Below are 22365 nucleotides of genomic sequence, written 5' to 3'. Positions count from 1 at the left end.
CTTTTTTTCCCCCCCTTAAGCTTTCTTTATTGTAGGCAGAGTAGCTCGGGGCACAGATGGGCTTGGGAGATCTTTCACTGTGTTAACCTACCCATCTTCCCCTGCTCCTGACATGGTCTATCATTGTCACCAGTCCTTTCTGGTGAATTGTGTACATCTTGGTAAATCTTCTTAAATCGATGGTAACTTAACCCCGATGTAAATGGAAACAAAACAAAACGCATATGGTTGATTTTTTTTAAAGCTTCAATATTACTTTAAAAAACTAGGACCAATGGTGAGCGTGGCAAGGGTGGAGGGAAGGTGGGGTAGAAAGGGGGAACCTATTACAAGGATCTGCATATAACCTCCTCCCTGGGGGACAGACAACAGAAAAGTGGGTGAAGAGAGACATCGGACAGTTTAAAATATGACAAAATAATAATTTATGAATTATGAGTGTTCATGAAGGAGGGGGAGTGGTAAAGGAGGGGGAAATGAGGAGCTGATATTAAGGGTTCAAGTAGAAAGCAAATATTTTGAGAATGATGATGGCAACAAATGCACAAATGTGCTTGACACAACGGATGTATGTATGGATTGTGATAAGAATTGTAGGAGCCCCCAAAAATGATTTAAAAAACTAAACAAAAGAAAAAAAGACAGAGAACTTTCCTCCCCCTTCTCAATAATGCCCTGAGGGTGTAGGTAAGTTCCTTGAGAGTTGGACCAGCAAGAAAGGCTTGGGCTCTGTCTTGAAAACACACCTTCCTGCAGGAACAGCCAAAGGACAATGACACCTGGACTGGAGAACCTAGGAGCACCTTTAATCACCCAGACAGTAGATGGAACTGTCATCTGTAATGACAGTAGGATGCTAGTTGGCTCCCTTCCCCTGCCAAGCAGTATCTCCACCTGCCCTCCCCTCCCCCCATTCCCCCAAATCCCAGGACGCTCAGTCCCAGGGCTAACTGCAGGTTCCAGAGTCCCAGGGCAGCAGGGAGCCCAGCGTTGGTCTGTTGGCCACCACCACTACCTGTGCAGCACGCAGCACTTGCGGACCAGCTCCAAGCAGGGAACCAGAGCAGTGGCACAGAGAGCAGCGCCGCCTCTGGGGAAGGGCAGGGGAACTGGACCCAGAAAGCTTTCCCAGGGAGTTGTCGGAAAGAAAAAGAAAGAAAGCGGAATTGTAGATCACTCCTGTAGCCTGCCTGCTCTTTCACACAGTTTTAAGCAATCATCTCTGCTCGCTTTTCTTCTGCAAAACTGCAAATCATCACCAACCTAGCACCAAAAAGGAAAGGAGGGTGAGAGAGGGAAAAAAGCGCTTTCTCACCCTCCCTTTCCTCTCCGCCCTCCCTTCCTCTCCAGCTCTAGCCCTTTCTTCCCCTCCCACCTCCCGAGGCAGCGGCGCGCGGGCCTCCGCCGGGGGTTTCCCTGGGGCTGGACTTAGCAACTTCATTATTATTTCGGAGCCCCTTTCCCATTCCCCCGCCCCCCACTCTTGGCCATGAACTGGACCTACCGACGCGGGGGAGGCATCGCGGTCGGCCCCAGGGAATGGCGGTGCGCTTCTGGGGTCTGCGGTGGGAAGGATCTGCGGAGGAGAAAGACAGAGTGATCCCGAAAGCGCTGCGAGAAGGAAGCGCTGGGGGGACCTCCCTCGGCCCGGGGCGCAGCAGCCGGCCGCGCCCGGGATGGCCCCCGAAGAAGTCGCCGCGCGCCCGCGACTCGGCCAGCCCGGGCGCACGCACGGGAAGCGGGGGGCGACCTGGTAGCCTCCTCCAGTAGCCGAGGAAGACCCCGGGTGGACCCTGGGGGCGGGGAGGAGTAGAGAATTTTTCCGAGCTTTACAAACAGAGCTAGGGGGACCGTCCGCTCCGCTGCTGCGCGTTTTTGAACTTGAAGGAGTCTCTTTGGGAGCATCTAGTCTTCTCCAGGAGTTATTCCAAAGCTGGAACATCCCGGGTCGGGTCTCAGGGCCTGGAGAGAAGAAGCAGGGATTCGGAGGGTGGGATTGGGAAGAGCGGGTGTCCCAGTCGGCTTTGGGGTCCGAGTATCCGGGGGACGTGAGGGTGGGAGCGCTTTGCCTGTGAAGCGGGCACACCATGGCCGTGCCAGGCGAGGCCGCCCGAGTCGGGGGCAAACCGAGTCCAGGCGGGGTGAGTCCAGCCCTCGCCGCGAGCCCAGGCTGCCCCCGCCGGGCTGGCCCCGCTTCCCCGCGGGGCTCGGGCTGCCGCGGCTGCTGGGGCGACCTGGTGCTGCAGCCGCTGCGGCGCTCGCGGAAACTTTCCTGGGCGCTGGGCGCCGGCTCGCTGCCATTGCTCTTGGCCTTGCTGGTGCGGCTGGTGCGCGCGGAGCTCGACTGTGACCCCGAGCAGCCCGGGGCGGCGGCGGCGGCGGCGGCGGCGGCCCCGGGTGCGGAAGGGGGCGTCTTCCCAGGGCCTCGGGGAGGTGCTCCGAGGGGCGGCGCGCCGCGCAGCCCTTGGCTGCAGCCCTCGGCGGCGCTGCTCTTCAGTCTCCTGTGTGCCTTCTTCTGGATGGGCTTGTACCTCCTGCGCGCCGGGGTGCGTCCGCCTCGGGCCGTGGCGCTGCTGGCCGCCTGCTGCGGGGGGGAAGCGCTCGTCCAGATTGGGCTGGGCGTCGGGGAGGACCACTTACTCTCGCTCCCCGCCGCAGGGGTGGTGCTCAGCTGTTTGGCCGCGGCGACATGGCTGGTGCTGAGGCTGAGGCTCAGGCTGGGCGTCCTCATGATCGCCTTGACTAGCGCGGTCAGGACCGTGTCTCTCCTTTCCTTAGAGAGGTTCAAGGTCGCCTGGAGACCTTACCTGGCGTACTTGGCTGGGGTGCTGGGGATTCTCCTGGCCAGGTACGTGGAGCAAATCTTGCCCCCAGCGGCTCCTAGGGAGCACTTTGGGTCCCAGCTGATTGCTGGGACCAAGGAAGATACCCCGGTGTTTAAGAGGAGGAGGCGGTCCAGCTCCGTGGTGTCCGGCGAGATGTCTGGCTGCAGCAGCAAGTCGCACCGGAGGACCTCCCTACCCTGCATCCCAAGAGAACAGGTAAGCCTGGCCCTTTCTCTCTGGAAAACTTGAAACACTTGGGACCCGCCACAGAGTGGAGGAAATCTCAACTCTGGGAACCAACAGGGAGACCGCTGAGAAGAGTGGTGGAACTTCAGGATTAGTAGGAAACGGGTGGGATTGTCTCACCCTCACACACAGTATGCTATCACCTGGACAACAGAAACAAGCATAAGTAACAAAATAGATGGCATTTTCAGGGCCATTCTCAGCTGGGCCAACTTTTTAGATCTCCTACACCTGGCATCTGACTCCCCTGCGATGTAAGTGCTCTCACACCTTTCCTCCCCCAGCAGAAATCTTCCAATTGAATTTTTCCTTGTGGGTGATTTTTTCAAGTGGTAGGCTCCATGAGAGTTCCTTTTATCATAAAACTTATTTCACAGGAAACGGCAGGTTAACGTTTAGGCAAATCAGACAATTCTGGAGCCCAAAGCAAGACATCCTTGAAGGTGATAGCTTAATATGCACTTCAAATTTTGCAGCGTCTTACTTAGAGCGATTGTGCCCAGGTTTTTTTTAAAACGTAACTTGGAAGCATATGTTAGTGTGCTTTGTTTGTATCATGATCCTAAATATTAAGCTGAGGAACAATATGTATAAACCATAGGACTTGTTAAAATCACATGAACCACACGATTCATGTCATCTGAAAAAGAAACCTCTGAATATGTACCTTTGGAAATTCAAACGGATTTTAGGTGGATATTTGAAAATTCAAGTGGAGAATATTTTTAAATGGCTAATGATGTATCTCAGAAAAGAGGAGGAACTTGGAATTAAGTTGTTTAAGTAGATATTTGGTGACTTTATAGGGGAATTCTTTTATGAACATTGCAAGTTTTTAAGATGATGGCATCTAGTTGTACTCAAACCTACTGCCAGCAAGTCAAGACAGACTCCTAGAGATCCTCAGAGGGCACATGTGAGAGCTGCCCCACAGGGTTGGCGAGGCTCTGCATCTTCATGGAAAGCAGGCTGCCCACAGCTTTCTTTTGCCATTGCCATAGAGGGTGTAAAGGAGCAATCTCAATGGCAAATGCAAATTGGATCTAACTAAAGTGTTCACCTTGGTACAACTTGAAGCTAAGGTGACACTTGGTTTGGGTGGGTGGACAGTTGGTTATGCAGAGTGAGTGGAAATTTATTCTTTTCTCTTTAAGTTTATACTTGTTTACATTAAGATTTTGACAACTGTAGGGAATGAAAGAACATTTTTAAGATATGTAAAGTTTATCTGTTGAATTTTGTTCTGTAGATAATCATGGAGGCACTTGTAAGAAATTGCAGTCACCATATGGTGTAGATGACTAAGTTTGTTTTCTGAAATGGAGTTCTTTCTCGGATCTGTGGTTGTTTGGTGTTGTTTAGCAGATTGTATGACAGTACCATGGTCTCTGTTTATTTTTTAAAAAATATACTGATTTAGCTTTTGGTTTAAATACAACAAATATTTCTTGGGTGTGAATTTACTCCAAGCAGGCCATTAACTGGTTCTTACTTTTGGCAGAAATTTGGAAATTATCATAATAAAATATCTACCCAAGGGTAAAGCAGTTATGGAGAAAATACATTTTACTTATTTTCCACAGGCCAGTGAATATTTTAAAAATGAAAACAGGAGCTTAAATGTTTAGGACACATAATTTTTTATTGAAAAATGTGTCATTGCAAAATCCAACCATAATTTCTAAGGAAAAATTCCATTTTGGGGATTTAATAAAAATAATTTGACTCCAAATTGATTTTATGTTGGCACTAAAATTAAATTTCTGAAATTCCATATTGATATAAGTAGTTAAAATATAGATTTAAGATAAGGTGTTAATGAGAATTAGTCAGCATTGTTAATTAGCTCCCAGAATTTTAATTGCTTTCTCTGGTTTGAATTAATAAATGGAGAATTTGAATATCTGTCAACTTCTATAAAGAAATATCTGAGCATTGCATTTAAAAAGAAGAAATGTTTTGCTGGTGAGTGCTGCTGAAAGTTCATAGTTTTTATGTATGAGCCATTAAAGTTGTACTGAGAATAATTAGTTGGTTGAAGGGTGAGTCGGAAGGAACAAAGCAGTATCCTGAAAGATAGGGTAGTATCTCATACCTCAGCCTAGCTGTGTGAAAAGTTCAGGAGCAATATAATAAATAGCTTATCTATTTTATCATAAGGAAAAAAACCCTTTTGATTAAGAGTTCAAAGTATACCACTGTCATCTGCATACTGTATGAAGCCAACACTCAAAATAATTATAAAACAAGTATAAAACACTCTCCTGAGTGCTATCGATGCATACTTTTCTAAAGCAACATAAAAAGTCTACTCACAACATAATATAATATTCATAGGCAACAAGTGAATTTTAAATAACAGTTTAAGCAGGAAGCACAGGGGCTCTGACAAAAGCCTCTGAAGATTCAATTTATTTGAACTCTGCTTGTCATGAGGGTTAAAGGTGAGGAAATTTTAATATTTTCTTATGCATATGAATGCTTATAAACTTGCTCCCAGTTCTACAAGGACATGGAGAAGGTCTGGTGACATTCTCACAAAAGACACACCAACTGAGACTCATTTTTCTCCCCATTGCTTCTCTTGCTTATAAAAAATCATAATTAAATCGGCAGATTGCGTATCGTATATTGAATTGAATTGTTCATTGCAAATGATAAAGCTGACTTCCAACAAAGGAAGGGGGAAGAGGTCCAGTGGTCTGTTACAGAATTCATTCGACACTGGGTGTGTCCGAGAATGCAAGTGAAGCTATCGTTCCTCGCAATGAAAACTGAATTCATAGCATCTGGGTGGCTTTCAGTCTATTGCTATCAGACCAATGTTCTCAACCTGAGGGGGATTTTACAGGGAACCTATCAGCGCACTTTGGGGGTTGGCGGGCTAAGAAGGTGTGTGCCTCCCTTGAGGTACGTGTGTCTTTTCTGAGTGAGCATTCACCTCTGGGAAGGAGTTGTGTCCTTCTGAAGTTGTCACTGTGCCGCCAGCCACTGGAATAAACACTTAGAGGGACTTAGAACTTCTTCGATTATTTGGTATCGAGCACGATATCAATGTTATTTTTCAGCCAGACACTTTTAACTGGAAATGTGTAACATCTGCAATTGTATTTGAAGTGTTGCCTTCGCATTCTCTGTCCACCCCACAGAGCGCGGGGATTGCTCAGTACTCCTAAGATTATTGCGGTCCCCTTCTATGTTCATTTCTTTAATGATTCCAAACCACTGTCATTTCACTTCAGGGACATGCTGGAATCCAGTGTGATTTTACTTGTGGTTTCACTTCTAGAAATGAAAAAGTTGTTTCTTTACATGATGCATTCTAAGGACTTACTGATGGAACTCTTTGTGATGGATACAATAGCAGTCAGAGATGGACAGATACATATTTTACGTGATGTAATAAAAAACTAAAATTATTCCCTAGGACTTTTCCCCAAAGCATCCAACTAAACATCTTTAGTAAAACTTTAGGCATTTATATAGGAATGTAGTGTAATCTGGAGGCTGCTTATGAAAACTCAAAACAAATTTTATCACTAATGTCAGAAAAATATATTCAAGCCCCAAACAGACAAAAGAATGACAATTACAACAAAGCAAAACTGGGAGACATAGATGCGGTCTCTTTTGATAGGCACTGAATGTGACTTTATGTCTTGGATAAAAAGAATGACTTGTTTGCCAATATAGTACAGATATAAAATACAGACACCAATAAATGCAGAATATATGGTCTCAAGCGCCTATGTACATTGCAATGCAACATATCTCTCAAATGAATACATTGCAGAAACAAGCATGAGATTGTAGGAACTAAAATGTAATTTCCATCACACTCCCATAGTTACATTCAGCTTACAGTGATAGAGCCAGCAATGTTCATCATTTATGTTGTAGTAACAGAATTAAAGTTAATTAATACCAACCTGAGAAAATTCTGAAAAAATAAAAACTAGATTTTCTTATTCTTTTGGAAAGGTGAGCCCAAAGCAATCCCCTCCCTCAACTCCCCCAACACGCACACATACCATGAGGGATAAAATTGGGATTTTAATTTGTGAGCACAGATATTTAAAGCATACTGAAAAACTGTTTTAACTGACAAAACTAGCCAGTGAATCTGTATAAACTTACAGAGGTTGAAACAGTGATCTAATTCTTTCTGTATTGAGTCTGAAGTGTAAAAAGTTAAAACTGTAGAGCTGAAAGAAATGCTGTGTATGCTGGGCTGTCATGTTAATTAAATAAACAACCAGAACAGTGACTCTGTGTATGAAATACATTTTGAAAAGCCTTCGGGGGGAGGGGGTGCAGGCAGGCAAGGGTGAGTGACCTGGCATGAAATAACCTTCATTACGTCTGCAGTGACAGTCGTGTGAATCTGTTATAGTCTCTTGGGTATTAAAGCTATGAGAATACACTCTTCAAGGCTGTAGTTGAATACAAACTTTCTAAATTTAATTGAACTTCTAAATTAGGTAATATAAGTTCTAATTTATGATGTTGGAGTAGGGGGCTTATAAACCTCAAAATTAGCAATATGTCTATGTATAGGTTTCATTAATGGGGTTTGGGTAACAGTCCAAGAGAGTCTTTGTAGACGCCATTGAAAGCGCCTGTTACTCAGCGTGTCAGCCCATTACGTTTAATTCGGGTTTTAGGCATGAGTTCTACTTTTTAGAAATCATTACACTTGTGAGATGTAACTTCGAGGCTATAGGAACATATGTGGTCCATCCAATGCGGCATATAGGAGGTTTGGGTATGGTGGATTAGATAGACCCTTTGCATTTATCTTTGTGAGATTATGTAACCTAAAAGATTTACTTAATTGCTATGTTTCTTTTGTACCACAGAATCTTCCTCTTCTATTTTGAATATTTATAAGCATATATTCTCTACAAACAAAATATGGGGTACTATCACCTCAATCCATTTCATGCTTACTTTCCACATGTGTTCAGTGGAGCGCTATCAAAGAGTTCAGAATGAACGGTAGAAGCTCCAGCAATCTCTACATCCTTGTACCTAACCATGTGAACTTAATGTACTTTACATAGATGTTTAAATAATCTAATTATTTTTATAAGCATATACATGAGTACATACTGTTGCTATTACTGTTTTTTTAAAGAGTTGACAAAATATATAGATTTGATCATTGGGGAAAGGTCTTAATGATATATGAGACGTGTTTAGCGGAAGACCTATTAAAAATATTTGTTGGCCATACATTCTCATCATAAATGCACCCTTTTTATAAGATGTTACCTTTAGTTCATATTACTGGTGAGTCAGTACATAGAATGTTAAGTCAGTATGTGGTTTTTTTGTGTGTGTGCATTAGCTCTCAGGCTAAGAATCATAAATTATACAAGGATAGATGTGATATAGTGCCTGCTTCTCCAGACCTTAGAAACTAGTTAGGATACTGACGGAGCAACACAAGAAAAGGAAAACCATAGTAAAACATCCTCACTTCTTAGATAATAGGGAATGGAATATCTTAGGGACAGTTATTGAAATGACAGCTTAACTTATTTTTTTTGAGAACAGCATCTAAAATTTTCATAAGTTTTCCGAGAGCCCTGAACATGGACCAACACAGGTTGTCTGCACGGTGAGCAATTCTACATTTTGAAAACAGAGCATTTTTTCTTTGAAATGGAAATAATTTACTAAGTTTCTAGGGCATTCTGAAACAGAGCAAGAACATGATAGAGTTCAGAATATGTTATCCTTCAATATGGTAATGGCTTATTTGTTTTTATATTTCTGGTAGCTTATGGTTACAAGTAGCTTGTTCTAACCACACCATCATGTGTCTTCAGGACACTACTATCCCTAATATTTTAGGGAGAAAGGGACTGAGGAAGAGATAGCTAAATGATGTAGACTGCCCGAGGCCACTTTTGGCTCTTTAGTCGTTCTCTCTTGGCCCTAAATTTGCTTCTGAGGCAATGGAATAGACGTGAATCAGACAAGGGCTCATTTGTGATTTTAAATTTGAGCCAGTTCTGGATTCAAATTCAAAATTAGAAGATTGAGTAATTTCTATTAGATTCACAGGTGACACAAAACTCTTTTGGGCCTTACAGTGAGGTTTCTGGTCATCATGTAGCCATGTAGCCTACAGATATATTATTCTGGATGTGAGTTTGTCCATAAAAGAATGGTAATTTCCTTGTAAATTCTAACTTTGTAGGGGCTGTGTCAGCAAATAAGAATTTTCAATGGGGATTTGAATAGTGATTTTTTTTTCAGTAAACTAATTTTAAAATGATTACATTTTGCAAATTCGGTTTCAAAACAAAAAAAACTTACACAGCAATACCATACTTGTCACCCCAAACTGTTCTTGTCATTTTTGTTGAAATAAAGCATTTCACAGGGTTCTCTAATCCCATACAATGTTAGTAAATATCATATAATATTAGGGGAGGCCCTGAAGAACCTTACTATTTGGAAGAAGGGGAGCTATTCTGGAAAAGTGGTCACAAACTAAACAACTTCCGTACAATTTCTTTGATGGAAACTACCATTGACTATTAAGGAATCTATAATTAAGGAATTTGTGAATGTTAATTTTTTTTTTCAACCTAAGCGTAGTTTGTGTATTGATCACTGTGTTTTTCCCCTGCCAGGAAATTGCTTTGGCTGTGACAATTTAGTGGAGAAACAGTGTCACCCAGTGGCGTTGATAAAAATGGTCCACTAAACACTATAGATAAATGCTACCCAATGGAAATAGAACAAGAATCACATATTACATTTCATATATTAGATTTTACATATTACAGTGGCTATATAACATACGTTTTTTTAAAGGTGGAATGTATAATAGTACCCACAATATGCTCCTTTTAACTCATTCTAGCATACAAATGTGCACTCACTCAACATAAAAATTGTCCAAGTATTTTGCATTCATTTCCTTAAAAGCAAAATATCTGGTGTGTATTTTGCTATTAAAATAGGTCTCAGTTCGTGTAGCCACATTTTACATATTAGTAGGCATATATGGCTAGGCATGTTAGGCAGTGTAACTACATGTTTCACTGTTAGCATGTTAGGCAGATTTTAAAGTGATGAAACTAGACTACTTAAGTCACCTCTTCAGCTATGATGGGAAATCAATTCAGATTTAATTATATCATTTAATGTACAACCTTTCAATTTTCATATGTAAACCTTAATAGCTAATGTTTATATCACTAATGTCCCTAATAGTTATCAAGTCTTTTTTTGGCCTTATTTTCTTTCACATTATTGCATATATTTTAAAGTATGATTACTTTAGTTGGAGAAGGAATTTAATAGAGCGTTTTAAAAGAACCTCTATATTAATCTCATTTATAACACAGTATCAAGGTTTCTAGTTAATAATGAAATTGCCTCTCTGAGTGTGATTTGTATGTAACAGGGGTTGCTTATGTATCTAGTGTGAACACATGCTCACAGTGATTAGTCTGTAATTGGGTTATCTGCTGTCTCTTTAGAAATGAAAGTGGTTATGTTTATAGTCTAGGTCATTATCTCTGTAACTTAGGAACCTAAAATGACAAGTCTGCTAGTAGCTTTAATGGATGAAAATTACAAGAGCCTGGGTGAGGGGTTCATGACTCCCCACTATCTCTTATACAAACACTACTTACATGGACACAAACTGGAAATGTGTCCATTTTGTGTAGAGAAGATTGGAAACCTGGATAGTATGGCATTTCTAAACTCAGCCTCAAGCTTAGGTGGCCTTTGTGATTCTACTTGTTTTCAAACAACAGGGTCAATTTAGGAAAATGTGCAGATGAAAAAGATGATAACTTTAAAATGCCTCTATCTTTACATATCCTCAAACACTATGAATTCATTAGCTTGAGGCATAGCTCAATGTTACTTTGATAATTAATAAAATTATTATTTTTCTAATATACAATGTGTTCCAGAGATATATAGATATGTAGAATGATATTTTCATAGGATGTATTTATTTTGAGTAAATGGCTTACATTTCTGTGTGATGCTTGTCGTGATTTTTTTATAACTAATGAATTTCTCCATTTTATAGCAAAGAATGTGATTTTTATTGGCACTTGAGAATAAAAAGACTGAGAAACACAGTTTTCATATATCTCTTAGAAAATTATCTTTTAAAAAGGACAAGATAATAGAATATTGGTATACCAAAGAGTGCATTTGGCTAAAATGAAATAATGTGCACTCAGGGTTCATGCCTGATAAGTAGTTTAATGTAACTTTCTTGAACCAACTAGCAGAATCAAAAGAATGCCATTGAAGGACACACCTGCCATTCAAAGTGCTTGTGTTTGAATTTAATCATTTGCCTCAGCTAATTCTGAAGTTGTTTTAAATTAATGTAGAGGTTGGTCATACAGTTTTTCCCTTTGTCCTTCCCCTTCGTCCAATTATTCTTCTTTTCCTGATATATACAACATGAAACCAAAGAACCAAACTCAAAGCTGTCGAGTCAATGCCAACTCATAGTGACCCTATTTAAGACCGGGTAGAACTGTCCCTGTGGGTTTCTGATTCTGTAACTCTTTACAGGAGTAGAAAGCCCCATCATTCTCCCACATACGATAAGAGAGGTTTAAATTTTTCATGGAAAAATTCCATTCTCTTATAATTTCACTTTATCACAAACTTTTTGAAGTCCACTCATTTGTGCACTTAATTATTTTAGAAGTCATGTGCCTCTTGTGCCTGTTCAAATCATCTACTATATTTCTCCCTCTAAAGGGTGCTTGAATTTGAAGGGATATTTTTATGTTCCCCATAGTACCTTGTCAGAATATTGAAATAATTTTATGTAAGCAGTTTGTGGTTTTAATTTAATAGGATTTTAATAAAAATTTTCCCATCTTCTGAAGTGCGTGTAAATAACTAAATATTTATGCTATGTCTGTGGAAAGTGTTTCCTCCTCTCAGGATATAATCCATGTAAAGCAACCCTGTTATATAAAAGTTTGAATCCAGAAATATTATTTTAGAGAGAATGGTTCTTTTTGTGTCAACGAATGCCTTGTTATACGGAGTCAGCATCCTTCATTTAATTTTAAACTACAGTGAACCCAAATATTTGAACTCACTTTTACTTTTACCCAAAGTATTAGAAGATCAAATGAACAGGTCCACATAAAATTTGCTCCTGAGGACAAAGTGTTTTTCCTTACGAGAAGAAGCATCACCTTTTAGATGTGAATATTTTGGGGTCCTGCCTGAACGATAATGTTTTAGCACCATTTTACAGAGAGACCTTATTGACCTGCCCATGCGGCAGTGAGAATTTGATTTCTAGAACTAGAAAGTCAGATTCAGATCTGGACAGTTTTGTTAGAAGGGAATTAAGCTTTTCACCTCATTGTCTCAGCTGTCAGCACTTCCTCTAAAAGCCCTGGCCCAGGGCCTTGCCAGTTAAGGAGCTGGCTGGCAGGTAAAGGAACACAAAAGACATAAGTGGCTTTTAATCTGAAATATTTATTCCCTTGTGCAATTGTTCAAAGGATTATGTTTATGTGAGTCAATGTCTTTAGAGAGAAGAAAAGAAATGGTCTGTTAACAAGTCTGTGAAGGCACACTTCTAATCCTTGGCTTCTGTATTTGTAAATTTATATTTATTTCCTATTCCTTCTGTGTGTTTCACATAAGGATCTAAATTACCTGTGCTTTCCAAACAAAGCTCACTGCCATCGAGGAGAAGCCGACTCATAGCAACCCTGTAGGACAGAGTAGGACTGTGTTGTGAGTTTCCGAGACTAACTTTTTACAGGGGTAGAAAGCCTTGTTTTCCTCCCAGGGAGTAGCTGGTTGCTTCGAACTGCTGATGTCACAGATAGCAGCCCAAAGTGTAATCACATAGGCCTAGGATAAGCCCATGTTCCACATGAGTCTTAGATATATTAACCTGCAACTGAAAATAGCCAAAGTGACCATTCAGTTCATTGAATATATATATATATATATAGATAGATAGATAGATATAGATATATACATATATTTAAATAACATCTGAAATTAGAATTTATTTTTTAAAGTAAAAATTCAAGTCATTTTTATGATCAGCTAGTAACTCAAGAAAATTTACCTTTCACGTAATTTACTTCCATCACTTTCAACAAAGAGCTGACATGTGGTCATCAATAGTCGGAAGATATATATTTACATATATCTCCATATATAGGAATTAAAAAAATTATTAATTTATATTATTTTGAAAATGTTTAATGAATAGCTGTATTCCCTGCAAAGGATAATGTAAATACTCTTTTTATTTGGTCTTTTTTAAGATGCTCCGTAATAAAATGTATTTTGAGCTAGTTGCTTCTAGGTTTGATTTTTTTTTAAATCATTTTATTGGGGGCTCATACAACTTATCACAATCCATACACATACATCAAGTGTAAAGAGCACATTTGTACATTTGTTACCCTCATCATTCTCAAAACATTTGCTCTCCAAGTAAGCCCCTGGCATCAGCTCCTCATTTTCCCCCTCCCTCTCCGCTCTCCCCTTCCTTTCTAGGGTTGATTGTGCGAAATAGGTTTATATGAAATCTCATCCAATTACAGTGCTGAGTTAATCATACTGAGTAATCTAGAAGATTGTTTGCATAATTTATGGGTCAAAATACACGAAGAAACCAATAGTTTATAAGCTTTTGTTGAACTGACGAGTTTTAGATTAACCAGTAATTTTTCTTTCGCCATCTATATTTTAATGTGATTGGAGTTGGTAAGAAAGTAAGTTATAGGTCAGATCAAAACATTTTGTTGTTATGGTATAAAAATTAGTAGAAATAATATTAAATCATCTTTTTGGAGGATGGTGGATTTTATCATTACCGTCAATAAATAAGAGGTAGAATATTTAGAAAACAAAGTAATTGTTCATTTTACTTTAAGTTTCTTTTAGTCTGTGGATGTTAAATGTTAAATGAAGTCTCATAAAAGCAAACCCAAACCCACTGCTATCCAGTTCATTACGACTCACAGCATCTCTCAGTAGGGTTTCTGAGGCTGTACATCTTACGGGAGCAGCTCGTGTCCACTTGCTCCAGGGGAGAGGCTGGTGGGTTTGCATAATGGACCTTGTGGTTAGCAGTCCGACAATCACCTGACAGTGAACCCATGGCTAGATTTTTTTTTTAGAAATATTGCCATTACTGATAACTTTCAGAGTTTGATATTTCTTTGAATTCTAATTTTACTTAAAAAATGATCACCTGGGAAGTTAGTTATAAATCAATCTGTATTTTGAGGTTATCAAAATATTTTCTTATAAATAAGTGATTTCTGAATTCATTTAATATTTTTAAAATATTACATGCAAAATAGTTTAACTAGATTTGCATTTGGTAAGGTAGAGTTAACTGCCGGCTTATTCTATGTTGAATATTGCCTGGTTCTGCTCTGAGTGTTTTGTTCTTGTTATCACTGGGATTTTGCCAGATGAACAGAAATTAAACTGCAGTGCAATGACTAAAGCAGTAGCCTCATTTTGATCACTTCTCTTCATTGTTTTTTTTACTTGAATGTTAATTGGATTGACTCTTAAACCCTTTAGAGAATTGCTACTAGAACTTTTAGATGTTTGCAATAGAACTGAATTAGGTTGCAAGTGTTAGCTACATCTCTCTCTGAACACTACAGTCTATAAAAATACAACAACATTCATAAGTGCTAACTGCCTATAATAAAGGAGTGGAAAAATAATGCTAATATTTGGTTTGTGTAGAGAAGACCAGAACAGTATCAAATGAGTTACCCTTCATGTTATTGTTACTTTTATTGTCAGTTCTTTTGAAGATCTAATGTTGGTGTGGCTATAATCTAGAAGTCCTTATGATTTCGAAAGGAATGGAAGAACTGAACAGAGGGCAGGAAGTATAGCCATGTTTTGGCTAGGACCTGTCCTTAAACAAAAATCACGTAGGTGGCGATAGTTTGTGGAAGGGTGTGTTCATGCTGTTCATGAACTTTACTGATATCTAGTATTTTCTAAGACATTCATTGTCATTCTTTAGTTGTTTAGCAAATGTATCCCATTATCTGATAATGTTCCTAGTGGTACACCCACGTGAACAGTTACCCCTTCGGTGACCAGAACTGAATACAGATGCCAGAAAGTATATGCAGCTTTTTGAGGTTATCAGGCCACTTTTGGTTTAATATTGAGTAATTTCTGTAATCGAAGTACTTGAACATGCCCAGATTTTCTTGAATTTTTCCACGGTGATAGTTGACCTTGTATAATGACAATGCTGTGGCAATCAAATGGATGCTTATGAATTATGATAGTGAAAATCTCTGCCTCAGGTTTGTAGGAAGAGAAAGACAACCTTTAGACACTTCCCGAGTATGCAAAGAGGTTACCTGGCCTTCAAATCCTACTGAAGATTCCGAATTGAGAATCCTGCTGTAATTGTCAAATTTTAGAATGCATGTACATAAAAGTCATCTGAGAAACTTATGAAAATACGAATTCCTAGGCCCAACCCAACTTCAAATTTTCAGATTTAGTTAGCTATAGCACGGAATCCAAGAATATATATATATATATATATATATATATATATATATATATATATATATATATATATATATTAGTCCGGTAGACTACAGAAACAAATCCAGAGAGTCTCATATGTGTGTAAGAGAGAACTTTATATCAAAGAGTAAGTGTATATTATGAAAACATCCCAGTCCAGTCCAGATCAAGCCCATATGTCCGATATTAGCCCATATGTCTAATACCAATCTATAAATTCCTCTTCAGACTTACATAACACATGCAATGACATCAAATGCAGAAAGATCACAGTGGAAAAGCTTGTGGATCCAGTGGCGGTGGAAGCATCTTATCGCTGGCAGGGCTCTCCATGGGCTCCTCCAGCTCCAGGGCTCTAGCATAACTCCATGTGTCTTGTGGCTAGGAAGATGAAGCAGAGAGTGTGTCTCCCACCTTCTGGGAGGAAGACAGGAGTTCCCAGAATCCTCAGGAGAAGGCCATGCCCACACCAAGGCTTCATTGGCTATGACTTGATTGTCAGGCTAGCTCTACCCCTTCACAAATTGACTTGAGATTATGTAACTGCCACAATACCCAATTAAGAATATGTGGCTTTACCCTTCCCTCTATTAAACTGTACAGAAATCTCTGATTTTGCATTTTGATTCAACAAATACTTAAAAAGTTCTTGGGTCAAAGGAGAGAGCATAGTATCATGGGGAAGCTATATTGATCTTTACGATTTTTCTCTATACATCTATCAATAGAGATGATTATTTTTGAACCTGTGATATTTGAGCTAATCTGACATGGATGATAACAGTTGCTTTGGAAAAATATAATCCAAATGCAAAAGAATTAAGAGAGACATTTTGGAAAATTGATGGGAGTTCTTGAACATTTTTGTAAAAATGGCCGTTGCTCTCATGGGTGCTTTGTGCAGTATAATGTGTTAGTAATGTGACATATAGTCCAAGAATCCGGACATTTCTTATGCGCTTTCAGTTATCGGTTTTGTTTTAAAGAAAACAAAATTATTTTCAGAAACTTTAGTTATATTTCACAGTAATGTCTCAGGCAGGCTCTTCTTTCCTTATTTATCTCTTGCCCCATCATTTTCAAACAATAAGGACATTCTCCTTATGATGCATGGAAAGAAGCTCGGGTAACACTTGCCCAGAAAAAATAGTTAATAGAAGGGCATGATGATTTCCTCACACCAAGATGTTCCTGAAGATGTACTCTTCCTATCAGCATCCACAAGGCTGTACTGGAGACCCTAATCCTGAGACGGCTTTTCTTTTCAATATTGAATAACGTTTTAGTATAGTCGGAGGAGGTAATTTTAGGTTGAGCCTAGTAGGAGCAAGGATCAGTTCACTGACCCATGCGTTCAATTTAGAAGTTCTTCATAGGATAGTCTTTTTTGTTTTCTTCCCCTTTCCAACATAATCATAGAACATTCACTGACCTAAGGAGAGATATCATAGAGTTGAAGGGACGGCATTTGCAGACCACTTAGGCCACAAGAGGATGATTGAAATCATTAAAAAAATGATCGGGAATTAGGCCAAAGTGGTAATGCTAGTGGAGATATATACGCATAGACATATATATGTGGAGCTATATATGCATATACATATATATATTAATTAGTATCACAAAGTTTGTAGTGATTGGTTGATTTCCTTGTTGTATTCTGTTACTGTTTTCTCTTTTACTTTGGGACCTAATATTAAGAGAGGTGTCTAGGTGATGCAACAGTTTTGTCTTGATCACTAACCTAGACCTAGTGATCCATTTCCAGAAAGCCAAGAAACCCCCTGGGGAGGTTCAACGCTGTAACACATGGGGTCGCCATGAGTTGAAATCTATTTCACAACAATGGATTTGGTTTTAATTATAAGGCAAGGGATATATCTTCATTCCCTATTTCAGAAACCTGATTGACATGACTGTTTCTTCTAATGTTATCTTCTGCTTCTGCCTCTGCTGTAGGAACTCTGGACCTGACTCAGAATATATTCCAATCAGGCATCTCGAATTCTTCAAAACCTTGTAGATTATGAGGATATTATGGCATTTGGGTTAATAGCAGTTGGTTTTGAAATTCCATCTTTATGTAAATTCTATTCATATTTTTAAGTAATTTAAAATGTTATTCCCATACTCTCTCTCCTAAATGCAGATGTGTTTGTACTTGATAGTCTAATATCTTAAGCTCAGATATAGCAAGAATACTGCATTATTCAAACAAAGTTCACAGAGTTTATTCTTTGAATTTTTCAAGAGTGAGACAAATCCTATTTCCATCTAAAGGTATGATGGCCAAATGCCCTAGACCTTCCTATATAGAAAAAATGGTCTCATATTCGCCCCAAATATTTGTCAGCTTGCAGAGACCCTCAGTGGTAGGAGCTATATAAATAAATTATGATGGCTTGATTCTATTGTAGCTTCTTTAAACTTGTTATCTCAACACTGTAGTTACTTTATGAGTGTGACATAACTTTCATATTGCTTGGGAGCTAGTAGGATATGGACATTTTAAAGTGGTGAAATGGAGCATTTTTAAACTCGTGGGAGATAATTTTCTTGAGCATGCTGCCATTGACAACAACCCAGTGATCAGCAGGGAGGACATCTATCCAAATGGTACCTTTGGTTTGTGTCATGGGACTGCTGGTGCTTATTTATTTATTTGTCTATTAGTTTCTTTTCCTCCTGCACACATATTTTACGATAATAGAAAAAATTAGAATTCAATGTAAATTAAAAATTTAAAGTGTAGTCATTTGAAGCCATTTAGATAGTCGTTGGTTGACTTAAAAACAAATCAAAACAAACAAGAAAACACTGCTCTGGACACCAACTCATAGCAACCTTCAGAACAGAGTTGGACTGCGCCACCAGGTTTCCAAGGCTGTGAAAACGTAGTCCTGGAAGATGTCTGAGACAACTTTCTTCCTCAGGTCTGAACCACCAACCTTTTTATTGGCAGCTAGCTAGCACCTTAACCACTGTGCTACCAAGACTACTTACTCACAGGCATGAAATTAACATATTTGGAACTAGTTAAGTTAATGTCAGTACTGGATAAAACACATTTAGAGATAAAGTTTGTTTGCGCTCCTGATTCTTAACCTAGATGATTGAACAGGCCTAAAATTTCTTATTCTATTAGAGATTCAACTAACCTACAATGCTCCAAATTTGATTTCTGAAACTGTAAATTGGCATATAAATGATTTTTTCACATTCTCCAGCAGTATAATTTTATGTAAAATATTTGTATATACTTGTTCTGATAAAAACACATATAAATTGCAATATGCTTCCATTTTTATAAATGTGTTTGAGGCGAAACCCAAAATAAGTAGGATTTTACATTAATGAGACCATTGAATCTCCCTCACTGATTACCTAGCAGCTAGGTTGCAAATAGAAATCAGCTCTAAAATGGTTGTTTTTCATAGTAGTTAATAGATATTTTTTAAATGTTTCTTGACTAGAAAGAATTATGTGTGCCGAGGTACTTACCAAAACTCATTCATTGTTGAGATTTTACTAATATGTTATACATTGACTATATAGAAAAATGTAAACATTTTTTGTTTTGTAATATTTAAAGATTGAGAATAATACAAGTGCAGAAATATTGTAAGTTTTCTTAATATTTTGTACTTTTCATTGCTTCTATTATACTGGTATATTATTGACTGATTTCAGTTTTGCTTGTTAGATTTTGCTGATTATTCAATGCATTTCTTATATAAGGCTAAGGAATTTTGTACATTTCCATTCAGTGTTTTTGCTTGTTTAAGTGAATATGGCAAGAATGTGGCTTGTATGTAATATTTTAGCAAGTACTTACACATTTAGGATTATTACCATGTGTTTTCAATTTGAAGAGTTGTAAATACCGATGGACATTGGAGAGTATTAACCTAGGGTCTATGGCTGAAAAAAAGGGAGTAGGTTGTAGTCTTACTTTAAACCAAAACAACCCAAGGCAAGGCTTCCCAGGAATAAGTAGAATAGGCTCAACTGGAATTGTTCAATGTCACCAGTTTGGCTTCAACTCATGACAATCTTGATAAAAAAGAATAAAAGATGGCCCGGTTCTGTGCCATCTTCATGATCATTGGTATGTCTGAGTTCATAATTGTGACTCTTGTCAATTGGGTTCATTGATGCTTTCCTGCATTGTTGATGAACTTCCGCCTTACCAAACATGATGTCCTTTTTCTAGGAATTGAGTTTTCCTGATGACAAACTCAAAGTAAGGAAGCTAATGAAGTCTTACCATTCTTGAATTTTGAAGATCAGAGATGGTAGTTAAAAAGAAGCAAAGCCAAACTAAATTTTTATCTCTGCTTCTTTTTCCTGGGCTATCTAAGAAGAGTAAACAGTTTGGGACTAGCTGATAGACTGATAGGTAATTCCTTGCAAAGGGTGTGTGCCATGGGGCGAGGTAGGGCAATGAAACTAGCACTTGGCTAGAATCTAGCGTGCCACCTGCAGGTCAGAGATATCCCTTCCCCCCCCCCCCCATAGAACCAGAGGTTATTCACTCCTATGGCACACTAGTAATAAAACTATCATTCAGAATGTCGGACTATTCATTTAGGTGCGGCGAGGGGATTTAAACACTTCTTATTTGTAGTTAGTGGGCAATCACTTTTAGCAACTGTTGTGTCCTAGATATTGACTGTGAAAGTTCTGACTTGTGAGAATTGTACTTGGAAACTTTACACTGCATGTATTATCTTTTTCAAAAGAGTGCCTACAATATGCCAGAGAGTGTGTGGAATAGTAAGATAGGAAAGGATTGTGAAATGGACCGTCCTTGACTCCTCTTCCCAACTCATAGTTAAGTTACTGTATTAACACAATGCCATTGCCAAGTGATACATGCTCTGAGCTATAGAAACTCGTGAGAACTTTGCTCTCCAGAAAGGTCACAGTTAAGATTACTGCTGAAATACCATTGTCACCCTTTCAACATGGATTTCTGATAAAAGTCTGACTTTCCTTCCTTTCTGACTTATATATAACTTTTTCCCTGCACTTATTTGATAGTAAACTGACTGTAATCATCTTTGGTTCAATCCATAGAAAGAACATGCAAACAGCTAGTTTCCCTGTGGCTCTGTGGCCTAGAGGTTGTGAGAGGGAGACAGGGAACAGCATTGTGTGGTAGAGGGGGATGTTAGATGTGGGTCATTGTTGTGTTCTGTAAACGATACAAGGGGCAGATGGTCTATGATGTGTGAAGAGGTGAGCATCAGGATGGTGATACATTTTAATGAGAAATAAGGTAAAGGGGGAATATAGGGTGCAGTGTTCCAATGTGACGTCGAGGGATTTAAACATTGTGTATGCAAAAAAGTTAGGAATGTGATTTTAAAAAAATCTATGGATAGATAAACCGTATAACAGCGATGAAGTGAAGGACAATTTGAAAGGTAATTCTAATAGCCCTGACTAGAGACATGGGGGATTTGCTAGGGCTATGGTGGTGGAAAGAAAAGATGATTTAAATATGTATTTTTAAAGGCCTGAACTTGGCAGGATTAAGGCATTCTTGAAGATTGACTCTGTTAACGGAGCACCAACAGCGGGCGTCAAGTTGTGAACGTGCGGAACTAGAAAGACGCTCCCACTCCCCACGGGGTGGAAAAGCGTCAGGAGATCCGTGTTTTAGTGCACGTGCTCAAGGGTTGGGGAGAGGAGTTAATATTTAGCATTCGTTTTTATTTATGTTTATTGGTTGGTATAGATGTCCTCAGTGTGTGATACCCAGGAGAGCCCATTATCATTTGTTCACAGGAAATATGTTAGTGCCCGGCTTACATTTGCTCAGCTAGTTCCCTGCAAGAACCCACCATCTTCACGGCCAGGTTCATATCCGTGAGTCAGTAATGAGGTGACTTCAAAAAGTCTGTGACCAAAATACCATGATCTTTTAATTCCACGAATTTTCTGAAACCCCCTTGTACATGCTGGATCTTATGACTAGTTAAAAGAATTGGTTTATCCAGGGACAATCTAGGAGGTTAAGAAATGTTCACCCTATAGAATGATCAAGTTGAGTGCCACATTGATATTTTTCTTTTTCAAGGCTTTAAACTGGTTTGAATGGGTTAAGTCAGGGCCTAGAAAGTTAAACTTGAGTAGAAGGAATTTGCCATTCGTGGGTGCCTGGGTGGCAGACATTATGGAACCAAGCTCTAGGATGGAAAAAGTGTAGGAAAGCTTGCGAGGACTCTGATCTTGAGGATGGAATTGCTGCCGGGATTGTGGAGAGTGCTGAGGTCAGCTGCGATCTTTGAGTAGGACATCCTTGTTTTTGATTCGGCCGAGCAAGAGATCTGGTTATTAAGCAACTCTCACATTGCTCATGCTTTCTATGAGGGAGGTTCCTGACAGTCAGAAGTTGCCCTGTAACTTCCTTGTTCCAGGTACCCACACTTTACAGATTCCAGTCCATCTTGGTTTACTTCATTGAACATAACTGAGTCAGGAATAATGAGCTGATGTGTTTTCATTCATGCTTACTACTGTTATTTTTCTTAATTAATCGTATTCAATAATATTAGGCTCTTGGTCAAGTTTCCAAGCATTACAATATGATTGTTATTCTCTGTCCACTGAATAAATTTTTCCACCTTCATTCCTTTCAGTATTTTTTAGATTTATCTTTAAATATTATCGCGAGTTGTTAAAGAACTCTTTCCTTCTTTATTTGAACATTTTATATTGC

General features: G+C 39.2%; 1 protein-coding gene across 1 annotated transcript in view; it reads left to right on the top strand.

Annotated features, from left to right (window-relative positions):
- Positions 1-1299: 1299 nt before the first annotated feature.
- PDE3A (phosphodiesterase 3A) overlaps positions 1300-22365 on the top strand; it is a 332782-nt gene continuing 311716 nt past the window's right edge. The window contains exon 1 of the mRNA XM_075552015.1: positions 1300-3041. Coding sequence (XP_075408130.1) covers positions 2088-3041 — 954 coding nt within the window. The 5' untranslated portion in view covers positions 1300-2087. The remainder of the gene's footprint in view (positions 3042-22365) is intronic.

This window comes from Tenrec ecaudatus, chromosome 6 (assembly GCF_050624435.1).
Source record: "Tenrec ecaudatus isolate mTenEca1 chromosome 6, mTenEca1.hap1, whole genome shotgun sequence".
NCBI classification, from domain to species: Eukaryota; Metazoa; Chordata; class Mammalia; order Afrosoricida; family Tenrecidae; genus Tenrec; species Tenrec ecaudatus.
The sequence above is the reverse complement of the archived record's forward strand: the minus strand, read 5'-3'. Positions and strand labels throughout refer to the sequence as shown.